This window comes from Parasteatoda tepidariorum, chromosome 1 (assembly GCF_982258835.1).
Source record: "Parasteatoda tepidariorum strain Cologne lab strain chromosome 1, Ptep-v5.0, whole genome shotgun sequence".
NCBI lineage: Eukaryota > Metazoa > Arthropoda > Arachnida > Araneae > Theridiidae > Parasteatoda > Parasteatoda tepidariorum.
In genome coordinates this window covers 55538430-55555434 of record NC_141755.1, presented here as the reverse complement: position 1 = coordinate 55555434, position 17005 = coordinate 55538430, and the positions used below count along the sequence as shown (strand labels likewise).

The window sequence follows — 17005 nt, the reverse complement described above, 5'->3', positions numbered from 1 at the left end:
TTGCGCAGGCATTTAAAAGTTAAGCATATTTTTACATATATATCTAGACTAAACGTATGCCTAACTTTATTGGATATCAATGTATATTTATCTAAAACATTTAATACTACACTGAGGAGCCAAAAAAAACTGGTATACCTACCTAATGTCGTGTAGGGCCCCCGCGAGCACGCAGAAGTGCCGCAACACGACGTGGCATAGATTCGATCAATGTGGGAAGTAGTACTGGAGATAATTGACACCATGAATTCTGCAGGGCTATCCATAAACCAGTGGGAGTAAGAGGGGGTGAGGATATCTTCCGAACATCACGTTGCAAGGCATCCCAAATATGTTCAATAATGTTCATGTCTGAGGATTTTGGTGACCAGCGGCACTCTTCTGAATTTAGACACTTCCGTTTTCCACCAAAATCCCTACACGATACTAGGCAGCCCTACACGATATTAGGCAGGTATACCAGTTTTATTTTGGCTCTTCAGTGTAGAACTTAACATTTCTAATATACAATTTCTAAAATTTCATTGTTCAATGCAATGCAAAAAATAACTAATGGAAAGTCTGCCACTTGAAGCAATTTTGTTGAATGTATAAATTCATAATAAAGTAGACAAATTTGGCTATACTGATAGAATAAACTACACTGGTGTGCAAAACTTAAGCAACAAGTGCATTTTTGTCATAACTCTACAAGAAATCATCCGATTGACACGAAATTTGAATATGATGTACATTATTTTGTACTTAAACGATGGTAAAAGAATAATGGTGCAGAAATGACTATAAAGCTTAAAGTAGGGTTTGGAACAAAAAAAGGCTTTATTTGACATATAGTGGCGTTACACATGATTGCCTGAAGAAGCGTAAGTACAACTGGCAGATATTCCCTAGTATGGGATATGCCCTCCCTTACTGTAATTGCTGCTTGCCATCGTCTTTCCATGCAAAGCACCAGATTATCCAGGAGTTCTTGGGATAAACGTCTCCATTCCTCCTTTAACGCATCTTTCATCTGATGGGTGTTACCAGGAGGATACTTTCGTGTCGCAAGACGTCTCCTTAATGCATCCCACACATGCTCTATGGGATTTAGATCTGGAGAGTAAGCTGGCCAATCCATTCGTGTGATATCTTCCCTAACCAGTAGCTCTTGAACATTAGCAGTACGGTGTGGGCGGGCATTGTCATCCATAAATATGAAGTCTGGTCCAATGGTCCCACGGAACAGACGCCACATGGAGTAGGATTACCTCATTGCAGTAGCGGTCTCCAGTTACAGAACCTCGGTCGAAGATCTGAAGCTCAGTCCGCCCGTTCAACATAATGCCACCCCAGACGACAACTCCAGAACCACCGTAACGATCTCTTTCCGCGATGTTATTGGGATGAAATCGAGCTCCAACCTCTCTCCAGATCAACTTGACGTTGAGAATCGCTTGTAGCACTAAAACGACTCTCATCTGTGAAGAGGACGCGACTCCATTGATGAGGTGTCCAGGTTTCGTGTTCTCTGCACCATTCTAAACGGTGCCGCCGATGGCTAGCTTTTAAAGGTATGCAGCGTTCAGGACGTCTAGCAAATAAGCCTCCTTTGTGGAGGCGTCTGGCCACTGTAAATCTTGATACTTGTCGTCCTGTTGCTGTGCGCAGTTGCTGAGATATGGCGCTCGCTGACTGAAAACGGCTTCTTTTCGCCTGGAGGACAATGTAACGGTCATTTCTTGGTGTTGTTTTCCTTGGACGGCCACCACCAACCTTCCGAACAGCTGTACCAGTAGTTTTAAAGGCATTCCAAGCACGAGTAACAACACTTTTGTTGATCCCGAACTCTTCGCGGCAACACTGGTCACACTACGCCCCTCCTCAAGCTTCCCAATCATTCTTCCTCGAGTAAAGTCGTCTAAATGATTTCTTAAAGACATGTTTCACAAAACAAATCACTTGCACTTGCAGCGAATGTCTTTAACTACGGTGCTCTTCATTCTTTTATCGCAGCTTTGACCTGCGCGCGCCGACCCACAAGGTTTAAGTACACTTACATCACCTACGACGCTTTATGTCTAAAATTTGCATACAAATAATCTTTCTACCGAATTACGTGTATATTATACTGCAATTTCATGGGTATCTTATACTTTGTTGGGGAGCTGTGGCCGAAAAACCACTTGTTGCTTAAGTTTTGCAAACCAGTGTAATGTAAAAGAGGCAAGAGAAACACTAGTTAAAGAACCTTTTTTTTTATTTAATATGAAATTCGTATAATCTCCAAAAAATAAGTTTCAGAAAATCTTTCCGAACAACTTTTTTTGTGATACTAAATTTATTGAGCTTTTTTTAAAAAGTACATAATAGATAAAAGTTTTAAAAAAACAGTAGAGAAGTAGTAATTTTGTGAAATAAAATATACAGTTTTGTTCAGACATATTTTAGGGTTTCATTTAATTTTAATTCAGTTGAAGTTACAACTGTGAGAAATAAAACCTTAAATACTGGGTGTGTCTCTAAAATGGATCTTTTTTTAAAAATTCCTCCTAGTCATATAGTTACAATTACTTGGTGAGGGTACGGCTGATGCTCAAGTTTAAATTGTTTGAGGCTAACCGTTTTACAGTGACTATAGAAGCCTAGTTGATGTATCGTATAGTTTTGTTGTTTTTAGGTTGTTATAGTCACCATTTTTCTCTACATATATGATAAAATAGTGTTTCTCAGCCTTTTTTTTTTTTTGTCACAGCACATCTTTAACGATTTCAAAATCTTGCGGCACCCAAAGAAAAAGATAAGTTTAAAAGTTGTTAACTTGCCTATAATACACTGTGTTAAATATTTTATGATAATAATTTGGAATGTAAAATAATATAATATGTACTATAAAAACAATGTTTATTAGGGGATTAATTACAAATGAATAATAAGAATATTTTTAATGAGAAATTTGTGCTTGATGTTTTTTGATAATTTCATTTATATTGGGTCATAATAATGACAATGTTACTCTCATGTCGTCTTCTACATTTAACAGTCTCGATCTTTTTTTCGCTTTTATGTTGGTTAATACTGAAAATCCGAATTCACACAAATAAGATGCAGAAAATTGTAATAATATTTTTAAAGCGTTTTTGGCTATCATGGGATTATCGCATCTAATGTTAATCCGAAATGAATTAATTGATTCTTCCGCATATTTTAAAATTAAATCTCGAGTGTTATAAAGCAAAATTAGTTCTTCCTCTTCATTCAAAGTTAATTCAAATACAGAAGTACTTGTTATCACAAATGGAATACGAACCCAATCAAATTTTTTTAGATCTAATTTTGGGAAATAATGAATTATCCGTTACAATATTCATATACACTGGTCGACAAAATTAAGAGATGGAAGACATTTTCCCAAATATCTCAAAAAATACTGAATATAAATAAATGAAATTTGGAATGGATATAGCTTATTCCATGATAATAAAGTATGCAAAACAAAAATGAACGTGCCATTCACTGGCAGGACCTATTGCCAAGAAATCCAATGTAGTCTGAATTTAAGGATAAAAGATGACAATAAAAGTGAGGCTTGTACAGTGTGTGTTGCCTCTAGTATGGTGTATGGTCACCCCTGACAGACAGACAGCATGCACAACGAGTATGCATGCTGTTAATAAGGGAGTTAAGGAAGACTTGTGGAAGACCCTCCCATTCTTCGACCAGAGCAATTTTTAATTCCAGAATGGTTCAGGGGGGAGGTTGGCGCATCGCATTAGCTCTCCCAAGAGCATCCAAAGCATGTTCGATAGGATTCAGGTCAGGGGATTTGGCAGGCCAATCCATTCACTGAATATCCTCGCTTTCCAGATACTCATCAACCATGAGAGCCCTATGTGGTCGCGCATTGTCGTCCATAAAAATGAACTCAGGGCCAACAGCACCCCTGAAAAGATGCACATAGGGCTCAGAGGACCTGCCTGTACCTCTGGGCATTCACGGAACCATTGTTAAACACATGGAGCGGTGTGCGGGTATCTTGCATGATCCCTGCCCAAACTATGAGTCCTCCACCAGCATAATGGTCCCTTTCGATAATGTTGCTGGGATGGTATCGGGTTCAAGGTTCCCTCCATATCAATAACTGTCCAGAAATAGCGTCATAACGTCATAGAAATGTGCGTCATAGAAGAATATAGCGTCATAGAAATGTGCGAAAATGCTTTCCATCTCCTAATTTTGTCCACCAGTGTGTATATAAGTACTTTTCTTTAATTTAAACTTTACTCGTAATAAAAAAAAAAACATTATAATTTTTACTATATACATTTCTAACATTTTGGCGGCACACTTTATGAATTTGGCGGCACACAAAAGTGCCGCGGCACAGTGATTGAGAATTACTGTGATAAAATAATGCGAACATTCCTTTTAATTCTCTACGAATTTTTCCTTCTCTACCATTGCTTTAGCTTTCTAGTGACCCAAGCAATGTTACACTTTGGTGATACAGTTTGAAATGTCTTACATAAATGATTTTATGCATATCTATCAAAAAAAATTTATTAATTATATTAAGTGAGAAAAGTTTAAATTTGTTTTCTTTATTTCATAACAATTAATTTGAAATTCATTAGCATATGCTTAGAAAAGTTCAAGCAGATCCAGTGTTCTAGAAAGTACTGTCGAAAAAATAAGAATGCTTTCGGACTTATTGTTATTGATTTTTTGTGGAAACTAAATTGCTGCATCATACCTCCATCTATTATTTATTTGATTTTTAATTCGAGTGTAATATGATTAACAATTTACTCTCTAAAATGACAGTGTTCACAATTCTAATCAATGTACATATCTAACTTTAAAAAGATTTCCAATTTCTTGAAGAAAAAAAAATGGCTAAACTCAATGTGTTTATTCTCTTTAATATTCTGCTTGCTTTCCTCTGAAAATAGCTTTCTCCTTGTACTATAATGGCTGGGATTTTCTATTATACAAAACTGGAAGCTAATTTACGATTCAACGACTTTCAACTATTCGTTCTCCTTGTTTGGAGATTTTTTTTCCTTCATGGTTATAGTTGGTCGTATTTATAGTGCAAGCTTTCATTTGTTTTAAAAAATTTTCCTAGAACTAAAAAACTTCAACAATGATTATTTTTAATTTAAAAAATTGGAGAGCGAGTCGTTTAGAGCCGCTGAATGGGACAATCGCAAACAGGAAAGCCTGTATTCAAATGATTAATATGAAGTTCAGCTTAGCATATAGCACAATGAGTTTAAATAGCAAAAGAAATAATAATAATAATTTTAAAAATTAAATAGAACTTTAAACTTCTTCCTCTTACAACAGTTAATACAGAATTTGTATAAATAAAAATACACTGTTTCTAAAATATTCAAACCTAATCCTTTAAGAGAGTACTGTCACATTTAACCTCGCTTCTCAATACTTTTCTCATAAAGTTCAGACAACACAGTTGGTATCATTCAATTTTTCTATTAATCTTTTGTACATTATATTCTTTTGCAACTGCGTGTTAATTGCTAAATTTAAATTTTTTAGATGACATTTAAATCTATGTTTCTCTTAGTTGAAAATCATTGATGAAGAGGGCCGAATAGTTCCGATAAACACAAAAGGAGAAGTTCTGGCTAGAGGCTATTCAATATTTTCTGGCTATTGGAACGACAAAGTTAAAACAGAAGAGGCTATTGATAAATCAAAATGGTTTCATACTGGGTAAGATGGAAAAAATGACAATGGTTAAAAAACATTTAACAATGGTCAATTCAATGTCGAACCTAAAACACTAATTTATACAATTAAAGTCAACTGCTTTAAAGGAAACTATTTTTCTTTCAATGCCAATGATCAATTTTTAAGTTGAGTACATACATTAATCCCCAAAAGTTAAATTGCAGCCTGTAGTTTGAGACTGATTTGAAAATGATGAACATAAAAACAAGAAATTTGGAGAAAATGTGTTCTGAACAGTTTTTTATTGAATGCGACTTAGAAATTTAAATAAATTCAAACATAATTATTAAAAACTCACACTTTTCAGAAAAATCCCTATTGAAAAAAAAAGCAGCACTCAGCAGGGAAAAAATCAACCGGAATAACTTTTGATCTGGAGAACGGATCTTCATGTATTAGGACTCAATCCCAGAACCGAGGATCTGAGGCGGTGATCTCAAAGATGTGTTATTAGTTAGTGCAGACGATATATAAAGTCAAAGATGTTGTGCTTGACTAGAAAAGTCATGACAGACGATGCAGAAGGAATTGGCACGTTGTCTTCATGGAGAACTCATGACTTCTTCTAACAGTAGGATTTTGCGCAATCTTTGTTAATTTCTACAATTCCCGGAATCACATTAGTACACCATTGGTCCAAATGAATAAAATTGCCCTTTTTTTTCAATTCTTGTATCCGTTTTTGGCTCAGAAGGGTGATTCGGGCGAGAATCATCTACATTATCTTCTCAAGCCTCTTAAAAATGCTTAAACCACTGAAAAACTCGAGCACTTGATAAACATTTTTTGCCACACACTTTTTATAAAGTTTCAGCAGCGCCTTTTTTATGTTTCATGTGAAATTTCGCGGAAGGTTCGCAGCTAATTTATTACCCTTATTATATTTTCGGTAAAACAAAATAACAGCTCTTATACAAACATAGGCCACTAAATTGTTTATAGACACAAGAGGGGCAATTAAAAAAAAAGAAGGCTTCACACTACATAGCCATTAACGTTTGGCGCATGCGTAGTTCTTCAGTGGGAGCATTAGTTCCGTTATTTACTAGCCACATCTCGTATGTAGATCATTAAACAGAAATAGCCTGAAATGACTCTAAGAGAAAATAGACATAAGTTCGTGTCTAAGAAAATAATTTCAAGTGTGAGTTTGAAAAGATGGACATAGTTTAAAATGTGCGGCTACTAAAATGGGCTGAGCTACTTAAGTATATGAACATAACAATTGATTTCGTTTCTTAAACTACTGTTATATAGTATTTTAAAAGAAGTAGCAAATAAATAATTATTATTTGTAGTTTTAAAGGAAAACATAGGTGGATTTTTATTTTAAGAATAACTTAGCCGTTAAAAATTTGGGTTCATTGTTTAGCATTGAAAATGCAACATTGAAAAGCGATCAGTTATTTTTAACGCGCATTTTGAGTAATATCTGACACGCGTATCAGGGAGGATAGCTTCTCCTAAATCTAAGGCTAACACAATAGACCGGAGAAAAAGATTACCTTTCTCTCGCTTCCCCGAGTCAAAAATTATCCTAAACAGTGACCCCACACCCCTACGTGAAATAGTTATACCTCGTTACCATAGTCACCACCACTGGTCCAGACGAATGGCTAGGGGAGTTCTTACTTTAGACAAACAATATAGTCCCTTTTTTATCACGTTTTTCAAGTTCATTCATTTCCTTGAATACGAATTTTGATCTATATCCATTCTTTCAAACGCTCTCTTTGAATTATGTCGATAATAAACTATTCATCAATGATTTTTCAATCATTGTTAGTTCAATCATTTCAGAGATATGTTTCAATGATATGTTCAATCATTTCAGAGATATTGGTGTACTGAATGAGAAAGGTCATCTGAAAATTGATGGAAGAATAAAAGACATGGTCATACGAGGAGGAGAAAACATTTATACATCTGAAGTCGAGAGTTTCTTAAGTACTCACCCAGCAATTCTCGAAGTTCAAGTATGTACTTATGTCTTATTAATAATTTTACTGTAAATCTATGAACAGTTTACCATGTTGGTTGAAAAGTTTCTTTTCAAAGTTTTTTTTTTCTTCTAATGGCAAGGCAAAAGGTACAAATAGAAAGATGAAATAAATAACAAATACAAATGTACGTAGGATAACAAAGAAAGAAGACCGAAGTCATTGCCTTAAAAGTTCTCTTGCTTCCCAATATCTTGAGGACTCAGTGTGTCCATGAAGGGCCCCACATAGAAGCAGGTGGTCCCTGCCCAATTTCTCTCCAGATTTACAAAGTGCACAAAAAGGCGAGGTGGAAAGGCCTATGCGGTATAAGGGAACAGAAAGACAATCGTGGCCTGTATATAAGCGGAAGGCCGCAACTGCATCACGTCTTGGTTTGTCGGGAATTAAAGAAGAGCTTACATTTCTCCAACTTTTCAAAGCTGTGCGAGTCTGAAGGTCTTGCAATCAGTTGGTTTTACATAAATTTTTAAGGAACAGTTTGATTTTCCAAAAGGAAGTCGCCGTATTTGGTTGTTGTAGCAAATTGGCACCTTTCTTGGCAAGTAAATCTGCCTGCTCATTGCCCCAAACACCACAATGGGCTGGCACCCACTGGAGGACTATTCGTTTTTCCCTCAAAAATAAAGACCTCAAGAGGTCTTGACATCGGGAAATCTCAGGTGTCAAGGGACGTTCATGTGAGCTAATTGATTGTATGGCCACTTGTGAGTCCGAGAAGAGAACGGCATTTTCAAATTTGTGTTGGAGGGCCAGTAGCTGCTGTAAGGCCGTACTCAAGGTCAAAGTTAAGCTTTGAAATTTCTGTTAATAATGAAAGTGTTCTCCCACTCAAAAAAATTAAAATGAAGGAAGGCTAGAAGAAAAATTGTTTCATTAGAATGGTTGTATATTTAATGCTTTTCTTCACGTGATTTAACTTCAAAATGCCAAAGCTTAGTGGGTGTATTATGAAGAAAAAAAACTTTAAACAATTTATGTTTGGTTAATTAAAAGTATTTTTCAGCCAGCGCCATTTTATCACACACACGCCACATCTTCGATAGCAGTGTAAGATGAAAAGTAAAGCAGAGATGCCAACTGCTCCGGACACGCCGAAATAATTAAAAAAACGGTAAATAACTACAAAGTAAATTTTGCAAATATTTGTCTATTTTTGCTTGCTTTTTTAAAGGTATAACATGACGTAAGTGCTATATAGTGGTGAAATATATAAGCCTGTGAATTATTTAGAAATAGTGGTGGATAAAAATCTACTGAATTGAATTTATTAAACCAAGAATCACAATTGATAAACTACCACTTTAAAATATATATTTGCTGTCCGGAGCAAGTTGGCAACTCTGGTAACGTATGGAAATTAAAGGTGATGGAAAGTAACGTATGAAAAAGCTGAAAAAATAACGTAATAAAAATTTCTTATAAATGAATGGATGAAAAAAATTACAAAATTCAAAGGAAAATCTATTTCTAAACCACAAATAAGTTTCATTTAAATCGAGAGTTTTTTTTTTAAAAAAATAATCAATTATTCTAAAACCAGATATTTTATGAAAATCAAATCCATCGTTTCGAAATTACGGACTTAATAAAAAGCCTAAATTATTGTAAAATGTGAGTTGATATAATTACATATTTTTGTTTTCCGTTCATTTCACGTACTTTAAAACATAACTATTCAAGTTGTTAATCTAATATTTAAGCATCATGAATCCTGTATCCCTAATGCCCATTGGTCATTATTATTACCATATGATCTTAAATGTATTTTTAGATTTGCGGCGTACCAGACGAAAGATTGGGAGAAGAATTATGTTGCTGGATACATGTTAAATCTGGAATGAATCTTACAGAAGAAGAGGTCCGTAACTTCTGCAAAGAAAAGGTATGATTCTTCTTTATTAAATTTTTTTATAAACAAATACATTTAATACAAGAAATGAATATCCGTTTAATATGACTACGTCACTTGCTAGTTATTATTGAATCAGAAGAACGAGACATGTATTGAGAATGCCAAGAAAGAAAATTCGCGCTTGTTTCTCTTTCTTGGGCAAAGGAAAAAGCGGAATACCAAAAATGACTTGGCAGCGACAGATGATGGCAGATTCTTAAAAGAGAAAGACTTACAGGATTAGAAGGAGCACGATTAGAAACCAAAGACCGGGAGAAGGCATGTAGAAGTACACTGGATGCCTCATGTGCTAAACGGCGTGAAGAGCCTAAGTAAATAGTAGGCGAGTAATAAATCAAAAACTGCAAAATTGCTGATCTTCAGAGTTCAATATAAATGGAACTTTTTTCTTATTAGTTTTACACAATGATGTATCATGATGGTGCATTCACAGGATTAAAAAAAAAGCAAACCAGGACATCAGTTCCTGAAAGAATTACATTTTTCATTTAATTTGCAATACATAAAAACTCTCAACCAAATATACAAAGTGTCCCAGGATTATTAAGAAAAAATTTTAAGGTGAGACAGGGGACATCGCAAGAATTCAGATTTGTAGAGCAACCCATAGTCGGAAACTTCCTCGTTCGCCGCTAGGTGGTGTTGTTCACAAGAGCATTCGAGAAAACACACATGTATTGCTACAGTTATTTGAGCTGTCATCGCCCGAAGAGTAGTATACAATGTTTTAGGAACACCGAGCTGGCAGATATACACATGACGAATTAACAGAGGAAACACGCGAGCAGCAGAAAAATTGTATCGCGGATATCCAACAATATCCTGGTGTATTTCAGCGAGTCCGCCAATCCATGGTCCGAAGATGAAAAGCCTGCATCGCAAGCAAGGGTGGAAACTTTGCACATCTTTTGTGACATTTTCCTCACGGCACATGTAACATTTTTCACTCATAAATATTTCAGATGATTTCATTCTTGTGTCTTTTTGTTTCTTATACCTCTCATTCTATTTTCCCAAAACATTTCCTACCGTAGATTGATTTTGTATCCTTGTGATGTCCCCCAGTTTCTTTTTAAGTTTTTCTCAATAATCCTGGGATACCCTGTATTTCGAGAATTTACCCCCAATAAATTGAATTATTTGGCTATGAAGAATGGCATGCATTTCTGATTCGCATCGATGATAGAAAAAAAAAGACATTGAAGACATAAAACCATTTCTTTTATGATGAAATGAAAAGATTTCTATATTATCAATGTCAACTAAAGTGAACTGTACTGAATGTGACTGAACGTCTCTAGAACCATTTTCATAAAATAAATATTACGTTACTTGATTTTGTGCATTTAAAATTGACCGAATTCCTAAATATGAAGATATTTTTTTCGTATTTTCTTTTCAGTATAACTCATTTATTTTATTTAATCATTGGTTATAATATTTTCATTGCACAAATTCATAACATTCACAGAATGTTGTATTCAATAACTATTGTTGTTTGCAATATTATCTTTCTGGTAGCAATATTATTGCATTCGAAAATTAAAGTAATCAATAAGTGCGATATTTTCGTACTCAAAGTGAGGTGTTATGATTATTGGTCATAATATTATTGTATTTGGTATACTAATGTGCATTATCGGTAATCGATGACCTGTGTAAATCGTATCATGGAGTTGTTGAACTTGTCTTCATGGTCCTTATAACCGATAAGTACAGAGAAAACTCATTCAGGCTTATACATCTGTTCTTGGTTAATAAGTGAACGGTATATATTTTTCACTTGATGGTTGACATGTAAAATTGGTGGCTAGAGGATAGACATATGTAATGTTGTTAGGTTTTGTACCATCATAAAAACTGCGCAGTATCATTTTAGAACTTGAACAGAAATAAATATTTGAGTTTCGATAGTTTCATTTAGAGAATTCTATATCTATTTTTAGAAAATGTACCAAAATAACCTTAAACTTTTAAAATCTTCCCATTTCAGACGGGAAGCGGATATTAAATGGGAAAATCAGAACAACAAAATATAGTATAGAACTACAAAATATAGATTCTAAGGGTCGTATAGGGAGAATCGCGCGATCACGTATATGTGATCACAGTCCTGAAGGGATTAAAGGAGAAATTTAGTGACGTATGAGATAAGTAAAGGTCAAGATCAAGCATTATAAAAGTTGTAAATTACCATGATTTTTAAAAAGTAAATATAAAGTAAACGGGATAATCATTTAATTAAAATAAAACTGAAGTATTTAAAAAATGCATTCACTTTATTTCTGAAATTATCGGTTGCAATCTTTTTTATACACTAGAACTTTACATTTTTATATATTTCCTATCCACTAGTTTTTGATTATTAACCTTTAATGTACATTTACATACCAACTAATTAAAATACATTTTAAAAGTAGTTAACAATTTTTTAAAAATGTTTGGAATAATTGATTACTGAAAACTTAAATTTTATATTCCAAATAAAAATATGAAAGTTTTACATCTTGATATGTTTCCCTAAAAAGGAAAAATATTGAGTAGGAAAAGAAAGACATGCATGTATAATCATTAAAAAAAATTCTAATATTTTATTACAATATTTTTTGTTTCAGATTAGCAATTATAAGATTCCACGTTATATCATGTTTATTGAACAATTTCCAAGGACAGCAAGTGGAAAAATTAAGAAGAATGAAATGACGAGAATTTCTAAAGAACAATTAAATTTATAGCATGTTTAAGAAGTTATTTAATTATTCCGTTACAATTATTATTCATAGACATCTGCTTAACTACAGTGCCTATTTGAAAAAAGGAAATAGCAATTTTGGCTCTAAGTCTATCTAGTAAATTCATTATCATCCTGTAAAAAAACTAGTAAAACGTAAATTTTCCTTCTTATCCTTTTGTTTGTCTTTATAGTTTTTTTCTCAAAAGTATCGGTGAAAAGAAATTGACAGCATTATTAATTAAAATCCTTATTAGAGACAAAAGAAAAATATTGAAACAAACTTAATATAACAGCATTATATAACAGCATATAACAGCATTATAAAATCATTAATTTAACAAATTTTAATAAAACTGCTGAGAAAAATCGAATTCTTACTTTTTTGTACCGTATTGTAGTACTTATTTGTATAATGTGGAAAAAAAAGCGAGGACTCTGAATAACTTCTAAACCCACTATCGGAGTTTTGCGTACCAGGTATCACTCTTAACCGATTCGAAATCATAACCTCAAATATACAAATTAATCAGTGCAGGCGATATTTTAAGTTGCGAGATTATACATAAAAGCGTACTTTCTCTGAATAAACATCAGGAGAGCGGTTGAAGGATTGCGCCCCTTAATGTTAATGAATGTTAATTACACTTTTTATGTATATCTCAAGTATTGGTTAAGTGAATCAAAACAGATTCACACAGAATAAAAAAATTAGTTTCTCCAAAGTAATGTAAAAAATTATTTTGCATTATTTAATTTACTTATGATAGAAAAAGAAACTTGAATGATAATTAAAGGCATACAAATTCTTACATTAATTTAATATGCTTAATTTTAATTGAAAAATCCAAAATTTAAACTAAATCGATGAAATAGCTGGTCAGAAATAAAAATTTAAAAATTTGATTTCTTTGTGATGGGGAACTAATTAAGTAAATTAATTAACATATTAAAAGTAAATAAATTAACATATTTACAATAAGAGTCCCAATCTTTCGACCGCTTACCTGCATTAAAAAGTGGGACCAAATTTTCCAGTTTTTGGCTACCCTCTCCCCACATTTTGAGAGTCAACGATTCGAAACTGCCAAAAAAAAGCATGTTTATTATGAAAAAGTACTTTTATTTTGTCTGACTTGGTCTGCACTGATTAATTAACATGTTTAAAATTAGGCCCTGTAACCACGAAATTCAAATTCCTTTCGCGTACTGAAATTAAATCGTAGTACGCGAAAAATTATTCAGCGTGTTCGCTCTTTCATTTATTTATTTGCTCTGTGATATACTTGTATAGTTAAAAAATGCGAGTGATGAAAAATGTAGAATACTTTTCAGAATTTTAGATGTTGTTATCTCCGACGAATCAATCACCTATGCGAAAATCAATAATATTTAATAAAAATTATATAAAAATTAAAACAGAAAAAAAGTCGACTGATCTGCTAATAAAATATTAGTTTTTAAAGAGTTTTTTCTTCTGTATCTCGAATGAAGTATTTTCTAAGTTTTTTGCACTTTAAATTTTGTAAAACATGTATTATTTCATTCGCAGTTAAAGGAAATGTAAATGTATTTCTGTTTTAAATGTATTTTTACATTATAAGAATGTAATGTAATGTTATAAGAAATGTAATATATTTATGTTTTTAAAATGCAATAAAATTATATATTTTTACCTTGATATTGTTAAAATACTTTAAGGTGCTATTCTCTGCTCGCCAACTCCAAAAGTCCTACTTTTCTTTTAAGTCATTGCTCATTGGATATGGAATGTTTTAGTCTAGATTTGGAAGAATGATAATACGGTTCTCTTTACAAAATAAAGTTCTAAAAATATGCAACATGAACACATAGTGAAACTTTTGATTTTATTCAAATTATCAACATTAATATTTCATTTACACTTATTTTATTTATATACATTTCAATACTACCTAATATTTACATTTAGGGAAATTAATTTATTAGTATACATATTTTTAAATTTCACCATACGGGGACCGGACAATTTTAAGTCAGTTTTCTTATCATAAACTCGTAAAATGTATAAAAGTCATAAAAAAGATCAAAAAATGAAGAAGAAAAAACATAGTTACAAATTAGTTAAAAATTGGTGTAGTATTTCAGGGTTAGAACAGAAATTTATGAGTAAAATTATGATACGTCATTCGACACTTGCAGCATAAACGTCGACTATCCTGAATATTTATAACATTTTTCTGCAATTACATATTTAGGAGTTTGAAGAAACCACAGTCATTGAGTCTAAAGGCATCTATAATCTAATACAAAAGACTTTTTTCTGCTCTTCATAAATTTCTCAAAAACGCCTCCTTTCCTGCTTAAATTATTGATCACCAATAAAGTTGAAATAATCACTAAATCATTATGTAACCACCGTAAATTAAGCATAATTATCATGAAAATATGGAACAATCTATTTATTTACATGAAGTTTGCTTTCCACTTCTCATTTCTGTCCAATTTATAGCTCGGTTTGTTTAAAGCTCTTCGTTGCCAACACAAGAAAAAAAATTTCATCAGTTGAGGCCAGAAATACATACATATATATGTATAAATGTTTTATGTAATACTAGGTGCTTTTGAGTTGCTTCGCAATACACGTTTGCTTAGCTCGTGCCTTGGATGCTGATCTAATTTAGAAAAAATTTATATGAATTATAATACTCTTTTTAAGTTGAAATTCTAAAATTAGACTTAATATAATTCATAATTTCAAATTTCAATGTTAGAACATATGACAATTTTAAGTCCTACTTTCAATAATAAATTCGAAAAATGTATTAAAAACCATAGAAAAACGTTAGATAATGAAAAAGAGCAAAGTAAAAAATGATGTAGAGATGATATTTCAAAGTTAAAGCAAAAGTTGAAATCACAAGCAACGTCATTCAACGTAAATATCATTAATGTAGAATATCCTCAATATGTACAAAATTTCCAACATACATAACATTTCAGAAAAACACAATAGTGATAGAACCAAAAGATTTCACCTTAGAGAGATTTACATATAATTTAATTTTTTTTCTGTTCTTCTTCAATTTTATTAAAATGCCTCTTTGCTCCTGCGCAATTAAGCATCATTAAGAAAATAATGCGGCCTTAGGAAAAAGCGTGTCTAATCACACTACTCTGAGCTTTGAAATACTTAAGACCATTTTTCCATGAATTTCCCATTACAGGTTTAATTGCACACCAGGCGATTAATTTTCCAGTTTAAAATATTCGCTAAAGTGACATCAGATACGCATAAAATAACTGGAGTATTTTTATGAATTTGACATCCTTCAGGTGCCCTTTTCTTTTCTTCCGATTTTTACCGTAGAGACAGAAGCATTTCATCTTTTTATTTTATTTGATATGAACAATACTTTCTTCTTCGTAATTTTGAGAGACTAATCTGCAACTGGATCCCGTCGCAGTATCCATCTACCGATGAGGATATATTGCTTCAGCATTCCAGTCATTTCTAAAGATTGTTTAAATCGAGAAAAAAAGTGAGTGAAATCACTTGAAACATTTGTCACCTTCAAATCATTTCACATATAAGGAGCACAGAGGCACTCTTAGGTAAACATATTAAGTTATCTGAATTCTGGAGAAAACCAATATGCAAGTAATATCCCTTTTTCTTAACAAAAAAAAGGCATTTATTTCGTAAAAAGAACTTTTTACAAAATAAATGACGCATTACAACAATTCCTAACTCAGTGACAGTAAATATCAAATTTATAAGGTCTAATGGTATGAAATTTCTTCTTCTTCCTTATCCCCAAAATTAGCAGGGCTAAACAATGTCCATGAAATTCATGACCCGGAGGAAGTCGGCCACCAAAAGTGGGTTATTTAGTATGTCCCTTTTGTCCAGATCAAGACAGTCCAGGATATGTTGGGGAGAAGCCTGCATGTTGTGGCACCTGGGGCAGTTTGGGAAGATTTTAACACTCACTACCCTCGAAAGAAAAGGACTTAAGGTGGCCGCTGGTAAGTGCCGTCTGGTCCTTGCTGTTGCACTGAATGTTGAGTGCACCTCCTAGACGGGTGCTCTATTACCCAGTGATGCTTTGGGGGGGGGGGTACGAGCCAGGAAACATTGTCTTCTTTTTTCTTTTCAGTATAAAATTTAAATACGGTTAATTATTTTATCTATTTTGAAAGGGACTCATAAGCAGATTAAATAAAAATCCGTGTAAAGCAGAGAACGCAGCAATTGTAAGTTAAAATAGTTTTTAAAGCAATTATCGAAAATACCTCAAAATCTCAGGCATATATGAAATGGTTAGAAAAGTGAAGAAACGCAAACTGAAGAATGTATTTGAATTTAGAACTATCATCTCTTATAATAATGCTAAGAATTTTGAAAACGGAGGCCAAGGCAAATTATGAAGTTAATGCAAAGAAATCAAAAGCTGTCTCATTCGTTTAACACAATCAACAAAATTTTTTTTTGTCATCCAAATAAATTACCCAGCCTGCCTGAGCAGATAGGGAGATTGTATGCAACGAAAATCATCCACGTAACAAATCGGCTGAAAAAAATCTTATGAGTCACTTGTTTGGCAAAGTCTCCTGCAGATTCTACACACATCTCTTATCCAA

At 33.0% G+C, this 17005-nt stretch overlaps 1 protein-coding gene across 2 annotated transcripts in view; it reads left to right on the top strand.

The window, feature by feature from the left end:
• LOC107448220 (medium-chain acyl-CoA ligase ACSF2, mitochondrial) overlaps positions 1 to 14063 on the top strand; it is a 40803-nt gene extending 26740 nt beyond the window's left edge. For both annotated transcript variants that reach the window (XM_087164549.1, XM_087164551.1), the window contains 4 exons: positions 5570 to 5718; positions 7571 to 7712; positions 9511 to 9621; positions 12267 to 14063. In XM_087164549.1, coding sequence (XP_087020675.1) covers positions 5570 to 5718; positions 7571 to 7712; positions 9511 to 9621; positions 12267 to 12386 — 522 coding nt within the window. In that variant the 3' untranslated portion in view covers positions 12387 to 14063. The remainder of the gene's footprint in view (positions 1 to 5569; positions 5719 to 7570; positions 7713 to 9510; positions 9622 to 12266) is intronic.
• The last annotated feature ends 2942 nt before the right edge of the window (positions 14064 to 17005 follow it).